Source organism: Lissotriton helveticus, chromosome 5_1 (genome assembly GCF_964261635.1).
Source record: "Lissotriton helveticus chromosome 5_1, aLisHel1.1, whole genome shotgun sequence".
Taxonomy (NCBI): domain Eukaryota; kingdom Metazoa; phylum Chordata; class Amphibia; order Caudata; family Salamandridae; genus Lissotriton; species Lissotriton helveticus.
In genome coordinates this window covers 219,398,360-219,418,295 of record NC_136065.1, presented here as the reverse complement: position 1 = coordinate 219,418,295, position 19,936 = coordinate 219,398,360, and the positions used below count along the sequence as shown (strand labels likewise).

At 44.2% G+C, this 19,936-nt stretch overlaps 1 protein-coding gene across 2 annotated transcripts in view; it reads left to right on the top strand.

The window, feature by feature from the left end:
- Positions 1–19,936, top strand: part of LOC144754350 (dual specificity testis-specific protein kinase 1-like) — a 358,355-nt gene that overhangs the window by 283,020 nt on the left and 55,399 nt on the right. For both annotated transcript variants that reach the window (XM_078642037.1, XM_078642038.1), the window contains exon 5: positions 18,130–18,279. In XM_078642037.1, coding sequence (XP_078498163.1) covers positions 18,130–18,279 — 150 coding nt within the window. The remainder of the gene's footprint in view (positions 1–18,129; positions 18,280–19,936) is intronic.

Genomic DNA, 19,936 nt, shown 5'->3' with positions numbered 1-19,936 from the left:
TTTTTGCATAATATTTTGCTAAAGCAGAATGATATGTGCAATAGACTCCTTTTTTATGAATTAAGGTGTTTTGTTTATAAATCTTGCATGGAGAAAAAGATTTCCTTGGCTCTTAAAATAACTTTTTCGAAAATGTGTTAACCTTAAAAAAAGAAAAAAAAAGGACCCAACAGGCCAGAACATGTAATAGACGGAAAGATTATTATTCATCGAACTCGTGATCTGCAATTTTAAAACAGGCATTCAAAAATGTACCTATGGCTGCCAGTAGATTAAAGGTCTGGCTTCATTGTTTAGTTAATTGGTTCCTTAATTAAGAAGCGCTGTATGAGTCCACACAATTGTCTAGTCATATAATTTATGTATGAAACATTATCCATTGCGGACTGCAATTCAACAGGGTAGCAGAACGCTGTAGAAGGAGTGGTGTACAAAAACACAGAAATAAAACATAAGGGGGGGGGGGTCAGTCTCCCCACAGAAGGTCCTACTGCCTGAGGAGTAAGAATAGGCACGTGGAAGCCAGTCTCCCTACAGGGTGTCTTAGTGCTTGAGTAGCAAGAGTACATATGTAGAACAGTCACCTCTTATTCCCTGAGGAGCGTGAATACACATGTAGAAGTCAATCCTCCTTCAATGAGCCTTTCTGCTTGAGTAGCAAGAATACACATGTAGAAGTCACCCCCCCCCCCCCCCCACGCAGGGAGCCTTAGTGCTTGAGTAGCAAGAATACACATGTAGAAGTCAGTCCTCCCCCACTCAGGGAGCCTTAGTGCGTGAGTAGCAAGAATACACATGTAGCAGTCAGTCCTCCCCCACTCAGGGAGCCTTAGTGCGTGAGTAGCAAGAATACACATGTAGCAGTCAGTCCTCCCCCACTCAGGGAGCCTTAGTGCGTGAGTAGCAAGAATACACATGTAGCAGTCAGTCCTCCCCCACTCAGGGAGCCTTAGTGCTTGAGTAGCAAGAATACACATGTAGAAGTCCGTCCCCCCACGCATGGAGCCTTAGTGCTTGAGTAGCAAGAATACACATGTAGCAGTCAGTCTTCCTGCAAGGAGCCTTAGTGCTTGAGTAGTAAGAATACACATTTAGAAGTCAGTCCTCCCCCACTCAGGGAGCCTTAGTGCGTGAGTAGCAAGAATACACATGTAGAAGTCGCCCCCCCCCCACACAGGGATCTTTAGTGCTTGAGTAGCAAGAATACACATGTAGAAGTCAGTCCCCCCAGAACGAGCCTTAGTACTTGAGTAGCAATAAAACACATGTAGAACAGTCTCCTCGTATTCCCTGAGGAGCCTAGATACACATGTAGAAGTCAGCCCCCCCCACGCAGGGAGCCTTAGTGCTTGAGCAGCAAGAATACACATGCAGCAGTCAGTTCTCCAGCAATGAGCCTTTCTGCTTGAGTCAGGGGCGTAACACAGGCCCCCCGCAGCCGCCGCAGCACGAGGGGGCGCACGAGATGTAGGGGGCCCCATCAGCACAGTACTCGGGACTGAGAGCTCCGGATTAAATCCAGAGTGGGCCCCTCCCTGTACCTTGCAGGGGGGCCCCTTAACGTTCGTTACGCCACTGGCTTGAGTAGCAAGAATACACATGTAGAAGTCAGCCCTTCTGCAATAAGCCTTTCTGCTTGAGTAGCAAGAATACACATGTAGAAGTCAGCCCCCCCCCCCCCATGGAGCTTTAGTGCTTGAGTAGCAAGAATACACATGTCGAAGTCAGTCCCCCCCACGCAGTGAGCGTTAGTGCTTGAGTAGCAAGAATACACAAATAGAAGTCAGTCCCCCCCACGCAGGGAGCCTTAGTGCTTGAGTAGCAAGAATACACATGTCGAAGTCAGTCCCCCCCACGCAGTGAGCGTTAGTGCTTGAGTAGCAAGAATACACAAATAGAAGTCAGTCCCCCCCACGCAGGGAGCCTTAGTGCTTGAGTAGCAAGAATACACATGTAGAAGTCAGTCCCCCCCACGCAGGCAGCGTTAGTGCTTGAGTAGCAAGAATACACATGTAGAAGTCCGTCCCCCCCACGCAGGGAGCATTAGTGCTTGAAGTAGCAAGAATACACATGTAGAGCAGTCACCTCTTATTGCCTAAGGAGCCTGAATACACGTGTAGAAGTCAGTCCTGTGCCCCACGGAGCCTTAGTGCTATTAGAGTATCATGAGTCCACATGTAGAAGTGAGTCACCTTGCACTCAGTCATTGTGCTAGGTGTATATTAGATATTAGTGGGCTCTAGGTGCTTGTTTACTTGCTGTGTGCTTTTTTTGGGATGTGCGGAAGTGTAAAGATACATGGTACCTATCTTACCTCTGAGGGTCCGGAGTTCCAGATTCTATTGGATTTACCTGAGAAAGCTATGTCGTGAGTGGGACTTTTCCTGAACCAAGGGCCTTTAACCTGTGGTATTATTTACTAATATACGGCTAGGACGGTCAGCTTGGGCTAAATTAGTGGTGGATTTTAAGTCAGTCAAGCTATTTTCAAGGAACATTTGTTCATCTTGGGAAATATCCCAAAGATGCTGCATCAAGTCCTTCCCTAAGAGGTGGCGTTCACTTTTTAGGGAAACCCTTTCAGAGACAGCTCTCATTGACCTCCTTGATAGTACTAAACATTGGACTATGTTTGTGAGGTGGAATCAACTCTAGCCACCAGAAAATGCAAATACAATAGGACACCCACCCGCTTGAATCATAGAGATCTCTCCCATGATGAACAAGATGTTCCTTCAAAATATCATGGCTGACTAAAGCCCCCAGCTGACAGTTTTAGATGTATATTAATAAGCAAACCTCAGACTAGAAGAAGCCCCTTAGTTTGAGGTCCTCTTTTGTAATGAATGATTTACAGTGCCTGGGTAGTTTTGGTTGCTAAATGACACATCTAAATAGCTTCCTGATGTGCTGTACCAGCTTACGTTTTTGTAGAACATTAAACCAGGTGGCATTTAGCTGAAATATATGGATTGCAGAGAGGAAGAGGAAGAGGAATTTACACCTTGTGTCTGCTTGCATTTTAATTTTGAATTTCAACAATGAGTTTAATCCAGGATATGGGGTCTGATACCTGGATTATTTGGATGTAGATGTTGGTGTATTGTATTATGTCCAGATCTTTCGTGTTCTTGTCCAGTGTTTGAATACATGTGAGGAACAGTAGTGCTGCTAGTAAAGAACCCTGGGAACTCCATCTCATAAGTGTTTGATTTATAGTAAGGTGTTTGAGTAGTCTGGTGCAAGCTGTTTTAGAGCAGTTCCGTCTCTGTACTTTCTTTGAGGCTGTAAACGAAGGAGAGTTCCTTGGTTCAAGGTGACTAAAGATAATAGCAAGTCCAACAGTAGCAAATAGCCGCTTTTCATTTTGTCTAACATGCATGTGTGTTTTTTTAGCTGAGGGGTTTTATGAGACTTGTCTGTAGGATAGCACAACCTATTGTTTGAGGAAGGTTTATGATCTTCATCCAGGTAGGGGTCAGTTCAGTTGCAGTCTTATTTTTTGGGTCAGCATGGAGCGGCTGGGCTCCCGAGTCTGAACTGAAACAGTATCTAGAGTGGACCCTTCTTGCAAACCCTGCATAAAAACCAGAAAAAGAGTTACAGGCTTGATGGCAGGGTCCACTCTGTTCCCACATACAACCACTGGTCTCTAATTGGGATCACAGGTTTGAAATAAGAAGGTGATCATTGTGTCTCCATGCCACTGTGAGGAGGGGTTTCCCCCTAACAAATTCAGAAAATAGTTCCTTTCAAATCTCATGCCTCCAGTATTGTGTGGGCTGTGGGTCATAACCTCTGAGATAAATGCCTCCACAATTCACTGTTTTAGCGAAAATGCCTGGAACTATTCTTGAGACCATGTATATGTGCTGCAAGTGTTATGACTTACCAGTGGTAGGCCCGCGTAGAATCTTCAGAGGGGCTACTGAGGACTTTTCATGCCAGACAGTGCACTCCACATCATACCATTAGATTCACCCCTGCAATGGCCTCCTGGGTAAAACTACCCATCTGAATTTGTCCAAGGCAGGTGCCCAAAAGGGTAAAAAGGAAGGTGATCTTTTTTTGTAGGATAATGTCAAGAAAACGATGCTGCAGTACTATGACATGTATAGGCAAGACGAGGGCTACCCTACTCGCATGGAACCAGAGCATCTATTATATAACAAGGAACAGTCATTCCTGTGGACAATGTGTGCAATGTATGGTAATGGTTAGCTCAATGGCAATATTTATTGGTGAGGAGATGTTGGAGGGAGAAAAAGGAACCATATACAGCAAGACGTTTACAAATATATGCGTTTTATGTAAATAAAAAAACAATTAAATCAACAAAGGTGCGAGGTATCCCAAGTGAACATAGAAACTAAATATCAAATTTGCGACAGTTTGTGACATACAAGTAGGTTTCAAAAATACAAAACCAACCATGTCATAAATATTCATTAATAAATCACAGCCATCTAGAACAGTGGTAGGGGCTTAAGAATGGTTCATTTTGGGATTGTGTGGACGGCGTTTTGACCCCACCATCAATAAGGGTTCTCTTCAGGCCCTAGCATAGAGGGACACCTGAAACAAGGTGGATTAACTGTCAGAGTGTCATGTGCACACCACAGGGAAGTGTTTTGTAAGAGAGAGATACTCACATGGGGCCCTGCCAGGCAACTAGTGAGGGGAAGAGAACTGACAGTTCTTACAGCGTATATCCTGGTATGCAACGTCCGTAACTGGGTTTCAGAAACACAGGAATTTGTGTTTACAGAGGTTATCCGTTATTAGCAGTATGTGAGAAGTCTCAAGTAAACACTCAGCTTGTGGCCGCCGTAGTCATGCTGTTCCAGGTTGGAAGGTGGATGGGGGAAGACCGCCAAAGTCAGCCTCCTTATGAGAAATGTTGTGTCCTACCACTGTTCTAGATGGCTGTGATTTATTAATGAATATTTATGACATGGTCTTTTTTGTATTTTCGAAACTTATTTGTATGTCACAAACTGTCACAAATTTGATATTTTGGTTCTATATTCACTTGGAACAGCCCGCACCTTTGTTGATTTAATTGATTACTTATTTCCATAAAACGCAAATATTCATAGATGTCTTGCTGTATATGGTTCCTTTTTCTCTCTCCAACATCTCCTCTCCCAGAAATATTGCCGTTGAACAACCATTACCAGATATTGCACAGGAACCACTGTTCCTTGTCATGCAATACTATGACAGGCTTATTGGGGTCACTTTATCCTTGAGGAGACTCACTGCAGCTGAAGAGAAGAGCCGGGACAAAGGAGGCAATTTCATCAAAGAATGGAGTGCAACTCTGTTCAATCCACAATTTGATCTCCTAGTAGAGGCTAGTCATGAATGTGCCTGATATTGTACAATGATTTACTTTTATATCCTCAATCAATCAGGGGGTTTAAAGTGAGCTTCTCTCCCGTGAGGGTCTCAAGGCACTGGGGGAAGGGGGGTATAGCTCCGGTTGTAGGAAGTAAAATCCAAGGTTATTACCGAAGCAAGAATCCAAGAGATGTTGAAGTTGGAAATAGGATTTATTCCACATGTAGGACCCACGACATGAGACATGAACAGTAGGGCAGTAACTGCCAGCAGGCCAATCAACAGGGCACAAAGGTGAAGTAGATAAACGCCAATGCTTATCAGAACATAAGCATTCTGGGCACTTGTTGACAAAGTCCTTCACCTGTCCATCAATGCCAGGCCACCAGTACAAATCCTTAATCTTCCTAACAGTGCTCGAAGTCCCTAAATGCCCCTCATGAGCAAGTGAAATGATCTTAGAACGAATACCTTCAGGAGGAACAACTTTGTCTTCCCTCACTAAAACATTGTCTACTAAAGACAAATCCGCTGCCACCTGAGCAAAACACCTATCTTGCATTGACAAACTTCTATCACAGGGCCAACCGTGCACCACATTTTTTTTAACCCTGCGGAGACAAGAGTCATTGTCATCTGCAGCTAACCAATCAACTTCAGAAAGTTTACCACCCTCAGCCAAATCAGATATGGTAAAAACAACATCAAAATCATTACTCTTCACCTCAGATACATCATCCGTCACTTCTAAAGGGATACGCGACAAACCGTCCGCCCTGACATTCTTTCCCCCTGGTATATATTTGATGTCGAAATTATACTCCGGTAACCTAGCCAACAATCGGACCAACCTAGAAGAAGCTCTATTAGAAAAGCTATCCCCTAACATATAAATCAAAGGCTTATGATCAGTAAAAAGCTGAAAACGAGAGCCCCAAACATACATACGGAACTTCTCAACAGCCCAGCAGCATGCTAAAGCCTCACGTTCGATCGTGCTGTAGTTAGACTCAGCACTATTTAAAACTCTAGAAGCAAAGGTTATAGTGTATACTCGCTGAGTCCCAAGAACGCACGCAAAGCATCCTTATCCTGAGGCCTTGGTGCATCCTTGATTGCATTAATTAAAGATATCTTAGGTTTTATACCTTCAACAGATATATTGTGACCCAAGTAATCAACACAATGAGTAACAAATTTACATTTCTTCTTGTTCACAGTCATGCCAACACTCTCAAGCTTTTGTAACACACATTCAAGAAGACTGTAATGAGATTCAGGAGAAGCAGAATGAACCAAAATGTCATCCTGAAACGCCTGTATGCCATCAATATTAGAAAATAATTTATCCATAAGACGCTGAAACACGCTGGCCGTGGAAGCCAGTCCAAACGGCAAGCGTTTGTACATAAAGACTCCAAATGGAGTAACAAACGTAGTTAGGTGTTGAGAGTCCTTTGCAAGAGGAATCTGGTGGTAAGCAGATTTTAAGTCAATAGTAGTAAAATATCTGCTACCACCCAAATTCGCCAGCAATTCCTGAATTCTTGGCAATGGGTGGCAATCAAACAGAATATTACGGTTGAGTGCCCTCAAATCAGCACAGAGACGAATCTCGCCAGAACTCTTCCATGCCACGACACTACCCGAAACCCACTCAGATGATTCCACAGGGGTTATGATGCCTTGAGAACATAAGTCTGAAAGCATTTTCTTTAAATCATCACGAGCAGACAACGGGATAGGTCTACACTTCTGAATAACTGGAATTGCATTATCCTTAAGAATAATGCTGTACTGAAAACAATTAACTAAACCAACTTTGTTGGAGAATACTGAATAATATTTAAGCAGCAACTGCGACAAAATAGGGTCATCAGGTGTTAATGGAACCGCATCCGAGCAAGAATCCAAGAGATGTTGAAGTTGGAAATAGGAATTATTCCACATGTAGGACCCACGACATGAGACATGAACAGTAGGGCAGTAACTGAATAATAAAAGCAGTGACTGAAAGATGCACCTTAACAATTCCAGAACATAGAATTAACAGATACAAACCTTCCATAAAGAACTACACTCTCTACACCGGTTCAGCCGAAGAGCCAGGTCTTGAGGCTCTTCCTGAAAGTGTCCAGAGTAGGAGAGCATCTGATGTTGACTGGGAGCTCGTTCCAGGTTTTGGCCACGATGTAGGAGAAGGCTCTTCCACCTGCTCTGGTTCTGCGGATGCGCAGGGTTTCTGCAAGGGCGTGGTCAGCTGAGCAGAGGTTCCTTTTGGGTATGTGGAAGGAGACTCTTTCTTTGAGGTATTTCGGTCTGGTGTTGTGAAGGGATTTGTAGGCGTGCGTGATTAGCTTGAAGGTCACTCTCTTCTTGACGGGGAGCCAGTGGAGGTCTCGCAGGTGTTGGGTGATGTGCTCATGTCGTGGGATGCTGAGGACGTGTCTGGCTGCGGTGTTCTGGATGGTCTGAAGTTTGCGTAGCAGGGTTTCCTTGACTCCGGCGTATAGGGCGTTTCCGTAGTCCAGTCTGCTTGTTATGAGTGCATGGGTGATGGTCTTTCTGGCTTCGGGGGGTTCCACCTGAAGGTCTTGCGGAGGATTCTGAGGGTTTTGAAGCAGGTGGAGGGGGCGGCATTGATCTGTCGGGTCATGGGAGGGAGGAGTTGAGTATGATGCTGAGGTTCCTGGCGTGGTCTGTGGGGGTGGGGAGGGTGCCGAGGGCGGAGGGCCACCAGGAGTTGTCCCAAGCTGAGGGGGTGGGTCCGAGTTGAGTTTCAGACAGCTGCTGCTCATCCAAGTTGCGACGTCTTTCATTTCTTCTTGGAAGCGGAGTCTGGTGGTTTGGGAGTTCTTCGTGAGGGAGAGGATGAGCTGGGAGTCATTAGCATAGGATACAATGCTGAGTCCATGCTGACAATGGCGGCGAGGTGGGCCATGTAGATGTTGAAGTGCATGGGACTGAGCGATGATCCTTGGGGTACTCCACAGTTGAGCTCTTTGGATTCATAGAGAAAAGGGGGAGTCTGATCCTTTGGGTTCTGGCGGCAAGGAAGGAGCGGAGGCAGTCGAGCGCGATTCCATGCATTCCGGCGTAGTGGAGTCTTGCTGCTAGAGTGCGGTCGGAGACTGTGTCGAAGGCTGCAGAGAGATCGAGTAGGATGAGGGCTGAGGTGTGGCCTTGGTCGAGGAGCATGCGGATGTCGTCTGTGGCGGTGACGAGGGCAGTCTTGGTGCTGTGGTTACTGCAGAATCCGCATTGGGAAGAGTCGAGGATCCTTCTGGTCTCAGAAACACTATTTTCCCTTCGTTTATTTTAGCCTCATTTAGGAGACTAGAGGTGGGTGAGGGTCCAATGTAGTCCTCCTGAGTGGCATTCTGAATAATCCAGTTCACACACTGCCCTATCCTTCGTCGTGAATGGAGTCTGGTGCATTGTGTGCCTCCACAGCTGTAGTGTGTGTGCTCTTTAGTACTGTTCGAGCACAGGACACGGTTCGCAGAACCAAAGGCATCCGCATGCAACCTTCAGCCCTCAGATGAAGACACCGGTCATTGCAGTCTCATTGCTGCTCTCCCCTCCTAAGTGTGGGTCTGCTACCCTCTCTTGTAGATGATTGACCCTCCACCTCCGTTAGCCCTGGTGTTCGTCTGAGAGTTTCCACCCAGAATGCCAGGTCTCTGAATCTGTTCTTCAGTATTCTTACTTATCAGGCATACATGGAAGCAGACCACTGCCCCTAGACAGCAGTGGTCATGCTCATCCTTCCTAGGTTGGTCACTCCGCCCTGTACCTAGGTGGGAATAAAATGCTAACTGCCATGTTTGAAACACTCTGAATTGCTGACTTTCGCTGAACCCAGCTGGAGCACAGGTCGCCTTAGCTACACTTGGAGACCGCTATCCAAGCATTGAGCCTACAACTGATTCTTCCCTTACAAACAGCAGATGTCCCAGGCAGTGACTCCAATCCTATCTTGTGTATGTGACTCGACCCTCCCATCAGTATGTTTTAACACGTGTTAGATTGGGTATCGTTCATCACCTGGTTGCTTTTCCAAACATGAGAACCAGTTCGGACATACCCTGCCCGTGTGATAATATTTCACGGCAGAGTAGTTGCCATTTTTTGCTTTTTTGTAAATTTTTCCATTTTCTGAGGATAAAGTATCTTAAACCAATTTTTATTAAATATAATATTTGTACAACAAAAACAGCATTAATATTTTTATCCTCATTAGAGAACGAGGAGATCTGTTTTTTTTTGGCTACTTTTATCTTGAAATGTACAGCTGCCAGGAAAAGTATTGTATTATAATATGATTCTTATAAGTACCTGTCTGTACCTTTGCTATACAGCTGCCAGGAAATGTTCTAATGCTATTACCGCTAAACAATCCTGTCTGTATATATATGTTTTTAATTTTTATATCAATCTTTGTAAATTTGGTATTATTTATATCTGTCCACAGTATATTATGATCATTTATAAATGTACAGTTGCTAGGAAAGGCCTCTTGAGTATTCCTACTGATCCTCATTTCTGCACACGTAAGAATGTTATGCATTATGGTGACTTACAGAGATATGTTCACTTATTAATTGCTGCAATTTAATTCCTTCACTTTGTCACTTTCTAAGAGAGTTTATATGACGATTTTAATATTTTAATTATGTACCTTGCTTGTATGATTTGTATGTACAAATCGAATAAAAGCTTTTTGAAATTGTCCCAGGCAGTGGGTGGACTTAAACAGGTGCCAAGAAAGAAGCATTAGATAAACTGGGCCAGCACCCAAACTAATGGATTAGTAGTACTGACCCAGTCCGCTGTCGCATTCCTCCTGCTAAGGTCTTTGCAATCCTTCACTTTGTTTGCGATCCCTGGTTTACCATCCAGTGAGACTAATTCCCAGTTGTCTTGTCCGTGGATGCCCATTCATGTGAAAGACCAACAGCTTCACTCTTAAAAGCCCTAGAACAACCAAACCCTGCAGCGCCTCTCCGCTAGACTCACAGTAACTGGGCCTAGTGCAGGTGGCAACAAAGTCCTGGCCCACCAGAAAACACGTTCTAGAGATGGACGGAAACAGGACATGGTTTAGGTTGAAGCCTCTTTATGGCCCCTCCCTAATAACTAAAATGTTTGTTATCGAGAGATAAATGTAAACGGGTCTGAATAACGAGGCAGCGAGTGGACCATCTGAAAGAGTAGGAGCTGTAGGGAGGAGGGGATGGATCATCAAAAACAGTAGGAGCTGTGGGGAGGAGGGTGTGGATCATCTAAAAGAGTAGGAGCTGTCGGGAGGAAGGGATGGACCATATGAAAGAGTAGGAGCTATGGCGAGGAAGGGGTAGACCATCTGGAAGAGGCGAGAAAGAGTCGGATCATCTGAAACTGTAGGGGCTGTTGAGAGGAAGGGCATGAACCGTCTGAAAGAGTAGGAGCTATGACGAGGAAGGGCATCTAAAAGAGTAGGAGCTGTGGGGAGGAGGGTGTGGACTATCTGAAAGAGTATGGGCTGTGCCAATGAAGGGGTGGACCACCTAAAAGAGTAGGAGCTCGAGGAAGGGGTGGACCATCTGGAAGAGGCGAGGAAGGGGTGGACCATCTGAAAGAGTAGGAGCTGTGGTGAGGAAGGGGGTCAAGGTAGTGAGTGCTATTGTAAGTCATGAGGTGGTGTTTTAAGGAGTGGGGGAGTTTAATTTGGACACTGTGACGTTTAGATCCTTTGCTGTCATCCCCTACTCCGGCAGCTCACTCTTGGTACCTGACCAAGTAAGAACTGATTACTAGCTGGTTAAAAACGTGAAGAGTGTGGTAAACAGGTAGCTAACAAGGAGCACCCACGGCGCTGCCCCCACTTAGCCTGGGTTTAGATAAAACCGACGCGCTAATGGTTTCAAACAGACACGGTCACTGCGGCTCAGCAGCGTCATTAGAAGTGCTTGGTAAGGCCACAGTATCGTTTTCAGCACGTTGCTTTTTCTTGTCTCATTGCAAATGCTCTGATAAGAACTGCAAGTAAAAAAAAAATGCGCATCAAATGTCGCCGGTCAGCAGAATGTTGCTGCAGCGTCATCACTTTCTGAGAAATCCCGGATTCTGGACTCGATGCGCGTCAAACCCTCTGCACAGAAGTGCTCTAAAGCTCGGCCATCGATACTTCCGATTGAGGGGGTCTGTATCTATAGGTTTACAGGCTCCCGCAGGCTGGACACCTCCAGGCAATATTCAGTCTTTGTATCGAGGCGGATGTGTGAATGGAGACTCGAGGCGGGGGCAGAAAACTCAAGTATTCTTTAATGTAATCACGCCCGGAACCTTCAATTGACTTATGCTTGTTTACTGGCATCTTCCTTCCTGGCATTAGTTTATGTAATGACCATATCAGCTTCTTGCCCCTAGTGTAACCTCTCCTCCATCAGGCTGGCAGCCACGCTCTGTTTGGGCCATCTCAGGCATTCTCGACTCTACATTAGATTTAAAGGCAGGGCTTTTTTTATATTCGTTCATCAGGATTTCTTTTTTTTCTGCTTAGCTCAGTGTGGGTCCAATGATAAAAGAAAGAATCTAGGACCTAGGAATCACGTGCATATATTCATTTTTACAGTCACCAAAACATCTCCATGAGAGCATCCTAGATTTTCAGGCTTATCCTGGTTTCTCCTTCCCAAATTGTCTGCATGTTTAGTGCTAGTGAAAATGTGCGTTTACACTGCACCCACTTTTTACTGATCCGGCTTTTCCTATTTTGTTCATTAAGGAGTTTTATAAAAAATGCTGCCTAAGGCCCTTTCTTACATCAGAGCTCTTGACAGGCGAATGTACTGCTTGCTAATTGAGTAGGTTGGAGTTCAGTTGGATGTGTATATGATAGAAAGGACACGTCCTCCATATTTTATATACTTTTTACCACTAGAATGTCCTTTCTGTAGTTTAATTGTTGCTTTCACTTCAGCTCTGAGAAGCCACAAGAGAGTGACCAATATTAGATTGGGGGTTCCTAGGTGTGCAGTGGTGATCCTCCCCAGACCAAAGTTTATGAGAGAAACAATTGAAATATGACCAAGCCGTTGTTACGGGTTGAAATGGAAAGAAACCCTTTACTTTTAATAACCCTCACTCACTCTAATAGTGACATGCTTCATCATAGGGCTCACCCCGACTGCTAAAAGTCGGGGTGGGCTTGACCATGTTTCAGGGAGCACTTATAGATATTGTGTATAGGGGCATACTGTTAAAGATAAAATTCCTCACCCACTCCTAAAGATTTCTTTAATAATGGAGTGGGAGGGAAGGTTAAAATATATACAATAGGGTGTTAAGGATGTGATGGTCCTATGACCCTAAGTTTAGCACCAACATGTTTCAGCCCTTCCTATCTGGTCTAAATAGGTCCTGGGCTTTCGTCAGGGTGGGACGTAAGGAAGTTACTTCCCCCAAAGACGTGAGTGCATGTGAACTACTTGTATCGGCCTCTCCTAGGTGATTAAAAAAGGAACAATCTTAATACTTGCCACTGGTCTCGATGGGGAATTACCTATACAGAGAAAAAGACCTAATGTATGCATTTTGTTATCATATACACTGTCATTGACATTTGATCGCCAGCCTCACACCGATCCCCATGGAGCTATTGGTGTCGTGGTGTAGGCACTCACGTCTTTGGGGGAAGTAACTTCTTTATGTTCCACCCTGACGAAAGCCCAGGACCTATTTAGTACTGGGTACATTCTGAGCCCTGGCTTATAGTATTTCACCTGGTGTGATAAATACCTCAGCCTCATTATGAGCATGTGTAAATAGGACCAATATATTGTTCTGTCTCTTGAAGGACAGTGGACTGCAAACTCGACCTAATGTTCAGTCTGGCCCAGAAGCCACAATGCGTCTGACCCAGAAGCCACAATGCGTCTGACCCATACACTCACTTTTTTTTTTTAACACATTTTATTGATTTTCCATACAGCAACATCATATGTAAAAAGAGGCTGTACATTGTTGCCATATATGTACTCCACATATCATATATGATTTCTTCACTGTGACAATAGTCTTTATACAATTCCTGATGGCCTCTTACATATCTCGAATGACATTGTATTACGTCTTATTGGACACTTCCTGGTTACATTTCAATATATGACATTATTGCTCATTAACATCCTTTAGAAAACAGCCAACATATGTCATTTCTAGTACAAAGAACGTCAAACAAATAAGTCTTGACATGTTTTATCTAACTTACTATAACAAACTACCCTCTCCCTCCCTCCTCCCACATGCCCGTCAATCACTTCCCATCACCTACATATTCACATGCTCCTACCATGCACTCGCTTGCATAATTTCTGTATAGGCGCGATAATCCTCAACCCATCTTGTCCTGTAATAGATTATGCTGGTATCGTATGTATGTGCGGTGGCTAGCTTCAGTTTGGGGTTTGGGTATATACAGCCATATCCCCTCAGTGGGATTGTACATCAGTCGCTGCATATTCCTCCATTAAGGCATTCCAAGCCATAGATATTGGTGTCTTTCGTAAACCCTCTGTTCTTCTCTCTTCTATTCAGCACCTTCTGCCTTACTCCATCTAATCATTTCCGCATGCCATTCCTGTAGAGATCGCGCTCTATTGGCTTTCCATCATGTTGTAATGTTCCTCTTGGCTAACAGAAGCGCCAGATTAGCGAACTTAACAAGTGGGTTACCCTTCTTCTCTTGTGGCCCCAGTCCTAATATACAGTACTCCAGTGAGTCATTATTTCGCATTGGGGCGATATCCTCCAATATTTGGCACACAGATGCCCAGTAGTGTCCTAATCTCGGACAATCCCATATCATGTGTATTAGTCCTGCGTCAGGGGCGTGGCAGCGTGGGCATATATCCCCCGTACCCGGGACCATGGTGCTTAGTCTGTGTGGGGTCAAGTAAGCTCTATGCACCAGCATCAGTTGGATACATTTAAATTTGGGATTACGAGCCCCTTTTTTTGGAAACTCCAGTATGATGCCCCATTCCTTATCTGTAAGTGCGCTCCCTACATCCCTATCCTATTTATCCCGGAGCGGCCATAACGATACTGCTGCTACTGTACGGATCCCTTGGTATAGCCACTTTTGTCAGATGTGACCCGTTTCCCATTAGGTATTGCATAGTGAGTAGTGCGTGTGTATCTGGTTCACTACCCCCTTGAGCCCAAGTGTCCCGTATAAATCTAGAGATACTTGCGTGTAATAGGAATAGTCTATTCGGTGCCCCATGCTCACGTACAAAGGCCTTGTGTGATATTAGGGTACCCTCCGAGAAGAAAGCCCCAATTGTAGTAATCCCCGTGTCCGTCCAGGCCACTAATTGTCGATTAGTAATTACACCCGATTGTGTGGGAATCCCAATCAGCGGAATAGTAGGAGCATATGGTATCAACCGTGTTGTATATCTCAGCGCGCTTCTCCAATATATTATTGCTATCCTCAACAGATGGAGTGTTGATGTTGGCATCTTGGCCCTGGGCAATAAGAGCCTATGTATGTCTGTGTGTGTGTCATATCTAGTTCTTGTAAGTAAGGACCCGCCCAATATTGAGATTGCATATTAAGGTTTGAAAAGTTGAACACATACTTTATAAACAAAGAAATACGAAGTTACCTATAGAAACATCAGAGCTACAATAGACCGGCAACATTAGTCTGAAGGGATGCTTCTGCATGACGTGTGAGTGACTGACTTTACCCAGCCCATGCTGCCTTTCCAAGGTGCCAGCATTTCGACATATGTGGTCATTTTCCTGTAGCTCGCATCCAACAGACTGGGTTCAGCCCCACTCATTTTCCGGAGACAATGTCTTGTCAGAAAAAGTTCTAATGGAACTAGATAGATGTTATTTGTGAGGCGTCAACCTGTGAAGAAATATCCCAATTCCTCGGAGTTAATCCTTAAAGGTTAGGCAGCACAAGGCTGAAAGAACCCTGTTCACTGTTTCCAACTTGTGCAGTCTGCATTTCATGTTTTAAGTCAGACAAATTCCCAGAAATATATATATGAACTTCAGACCCCTTAAATACAAAAAACACAGGTGCTTGGCCTGATTTGAACCAGCACAGCTCTTCACGACACGCCCCTAACTTTGTAGCCAACAGCACTTTGCATACTGAATCTATTTAACAATATGTGGGCAAAAGATTCCTAGCATACAACGTGCTGCTGGCTTAAAATCCAGGAATGTTTCAAGGCGCACACATGTTGTCAGTTGTCAAATATCCTGATTTCCCTACAGGCAAGTTCGTCAGGTTTCCCTCAGCCGGAAGCAGAATCCCTTCCGGGGTTTCCTGTATGGATGTTCCACTTCAGCTGTAGGAGAGAGGAGCCTTGAACTTTGGAAACACCCAGCACTCATGGCTGCCAAGATGCTGGGATGTGGGCGGGGAGGCCTCGGCCTTAAGCCCAAGATACTCACACCAGGGAGACCCGCTTGATGACCTCCTGTCATCTTTGGCAGTTCCCAGTATTCCTGTTTATTTATGTGGTTTTGTCTTCCTGCGAAACGTGCCGATTTTCCGTGGGCGTGCTGTACTTTAAAAATAACACATTCAGTGACAAAGCGCCAACTTAGCTACAAGAGGGCTTTCATGCGCTATTATTGACCCTAGCACCATACCGAGTACTAACTGCTCCACCTATGTGATATATAGCAAGTTATATATGATGTGAATATTTTCCGGCAGTGACAGCAGATAAGGTGTTATTACCAAGATTACTGTCACTCATTGTATCGATCTCGGAAGGATGAGTGGTTGAGATCGTGAAGCAGGATTCTGATGTATATCCTCCGGGCCCCACCCCGGGTCTTTACACACGGGAAGTCATATGTGTACATATATCAACACCAGCATACAAGTGACATAAAGGCACATATGTCCACCTCCATTCATGCCAGCAGCTGAGATTTTCAAATGTATATGTTCTGATAAAAAAAGAAAAATACAACCCTCGAAATTCTGAGTATTCTTGGCTGAAGCTCAGAACTTGCTGGTGTGTTGCACATTCCTTGAGCGGAGTGGCAGCTGTGAGATGGCCAAAAGCACTCATTGAAGGAGTTGTGGAAGAAGGAACATACATGTGGACTTTTAGATATTAGGAATTTGACTTTCTCTTGCGTGCTTTTAAGGGACAGACTATGTTTATGTTCCGATAGTAATTACAAAATGCAGTTAGCATGCTGCTATTTCGCAGTCTTTCAATTTCAACAAACAGGTGCATAAATATCATCAGCAGTTTTTAAAATATGAAGTGTCTTGCTTGTGGTAACATTTCTCTGCTGCTAATGGAATAACGTTTTGTAATAGCGCCCAAGGATACGTGTTAGTGGGAGCCAGTGTGATGATACTGTTACACATGCTTCTACAGCATCTACTTCTCCTATGCACCGCCCATGCTGATGACACGCCTGCTGGACCATCTCAGAAGTATCCAAGCAGACTCACCTGCATCCTTTTGGCCTTGCCTTATCTTGATCGCGGACTGGATCTCTGCCAATACCTTAAAACCTGACTATGACATGATGATGGTGCTTCTCTTCTCCTTCTATCTCTACCATTGCTTGGTGGCTAATTCAACGAGGGCCTTGCCTAGTAGTACTCTGCTCTCCAGGGTCCTCAACATGGGTGTCCTGATAGAACCAACCCTTTCCTTTACCTTCTATCAATAGGTTCACTTCAACTTGTTGTCTCCTTCTCATTTCTCTGTGAAAATATTTCCCTTCCCTGCACCGCCACCTAGAGCTAGAGGGATATCATCAACCTGTCACATTTTTGAGTATATTAATATATTCAAAGATGTGACAGGTTGATGATATCCCTCTAGCTCTAGGTGCAGGGAAGGGAAATATATATATACACTTGGGGGTTAGTGACTATTCAATGATTTGGACTGGAATTCTGTTTGCAAACCACTGACACATTTAATACTGATTCGATATTTTCAAGGGACACCCAAAAAAGCCGTTCCAAATACCAAATTGTTATTCAGTTACAAACCTATTGTAGCAGTCGCGACTGACTCCAAAATGTGATTCTGTACACGGCCAGAAATTTCTTCTCGGTTGCAAACTCTAAATCGGAGTGTTAGCAAGTGCAAAAATGTTACATACCTTGCCATTAAATCCTACCTCTTCTCACTCCAGTGCTGTTTGTGTTGATTATGTAGCTCCAAAGACCAGATATCTTCAGGTAACCATGCACATAACACGTTCATTCATTGGTCCATCAATTAGTGGCACATAGACTTAGGATCATCTCAATGATGACTTTCATGTAATCTCTTTACTTTCACAGTTCCGTATTTATTCAAAGTTTGTGCATCACTTTCAAGATTCGTGGCATCTGACTGATGAGCTACACATTTCTGGGGTTAGAGGATAACTCTTTGGCGAGTTGTTGAGGAGGTTGGTGCTGTACAGAGACTTCTGTCCCAGCTTGTTCTGCAGGGGCACTTCTGTGAACTAGGATTTCCCTTGCCATTTACATCTGTTTACCCCACCTTTTTGAGGCATAAGAGTGTCCCCAAGAAATATTTGATATGCTTGCTCAGCTTATCCTTTAGTTTTTGTGTAAGATATCATTGCTAGCCTTAAAGAAATTGAACTTTTGGGAAAAAATGTTTACTACTGTGAAATGTTCTGTTTTCCACTTCTTTGTATTGTATGGTGCCCTATCACAGTTTGGTATTTATGGTGTGGTCTATGAAATGCTTAAAATAAACATATCACTGTTTCCCACAGTACGTGAACGGCGGTTGCATGGAAGAACTCCTGGCAAGTAAAGAGGTTGCACTGAGCTGGAAGGATAAAGTTGACCTGGCGTCAGACATCACAAGAGGGATGATCTACCTCCACTCAAAGAACATTTACCATCGTGACCTCAACTCCAAGGTACAATTCAGAAACACAGACAGACGGGGTTGTCAGGCCAATAAAAGTCAGAGGCAAAACAGTAAACATATAGCACGAATTGCAGTTTACGTGAAACTAATGCATATCACCTCCACAGGTGTTTGGACAGCATATGTTGCTTGCATTACAAAATTGGCGACCAATAATGGTTTCATACTAGGTTCTAGCCTAATAGTGTCTTCATGTCTGACTCCCTATTAAGATGACTCTAGACGGCCTTCTAAGGTGCACCAGAAGAAGCTACGTTGCAGCGCCGGATTGTAGCAAGTCGTCTAAAAATGGTCTTATTTTAAGTGGTGGGGATAATGACAAAACAACAAAAAGTAATTTTTCCTCGGGTTCTGGAAAGACTTGAACTGAAGCTGATTGCCTTTCTCTACAAAGAGGTCATGTTACAAGAAGGAGAAATGTCAGTCCAGTAATGAGGTGGTTTGGACAGGATCCCACTGTTGAGTAGTGAAATGTTTCTAGTTTAGTAAAGCAGTGAAGAGGGTCAAAGTAGTTTTAACAGTGATTGATTGTAGTGTTATTTCTCCTGCTTCTAAACAATAATCACTCTCTATTTGCTTGGGCATCTGAAGCTGCCACTTGACAGAAAATCGTTTTTCCTACAATTGTCACCAAACTAAACATGTGGGTGGTAGATGAGCTACTGAAGAAGGCAATGCACACTGTGCATCGGAGGGAATATACAGCAGAGTTGGCCAACCAATCGGCGTGGCTTGAATCTGCTTACTCATGCAAACATAATTGTCTGTATTTCCATTCATTAGCACATTAAAGCCAGACCTATTGTCTTTGCAAATATTTAAAGGGTGTGAAACAACAGATCTGATCATTTAAATTGATTATAAAGGACATTGGTCAGCTTTATTGGTGAATATAAACCCAGCACTGTATACTATTTTCAAGTAGAACTCATAAACAAATGATTCATATTTGTTGTGCCTTAAGCAGGGTCCAAGTATGTTACAAAATCAGATTAATTGGATAATACCAAATATGAAAGGATTTACAAACCTTGCAGAATAATTTGCCTAGAAGAAGGCATATCCGCACCTGGTAAAACCATAGCTGAAGAGAGGCAAAGGCTACAGGCACAGACAGCTCCGCTCTCCAGCAAAACGGTGGAGCAGACAACAGTTGCCCCAGTAAAGCCAACACTCTGGGTGATTTTTACTCAGAGTCTCGCCCCCTGGTCTGCAGAGTGCCTCAGGGCTCGTCTCTGAGTCCTACCCTTTTTAATATCTATGTGGCCTCGCTGGCCAGGGTGGGGCAATTCTTTGGACTTGAGGTGTTGTCCTACGCGGACGACACACAGATTATGGTATCTATCACCCAAAATCCCAGTGATGCTGCGCTCAATTTTAAAAACTGCATGACCGCTGTTTCCACTTGGATGGTTTCAAACTATTTGAAATTTAACGGTGAGAAGACGGAGATTCTGATCTTTGGGGACAGGTCGGACATCTGGTCCAGTAACTGGTGGCTCATTTCCCTGGGTCTCAGCCCCACTCCTGCCTCTCAGGGAAATAATTTAGGAGTGATACTGGACACTGGTCTTTCAATGCTTCGCCAGGTTTCTAGAACAGTTGCCACCTGTTTTGGCCTTATTCGGGTGATTAGAAAGATCTCC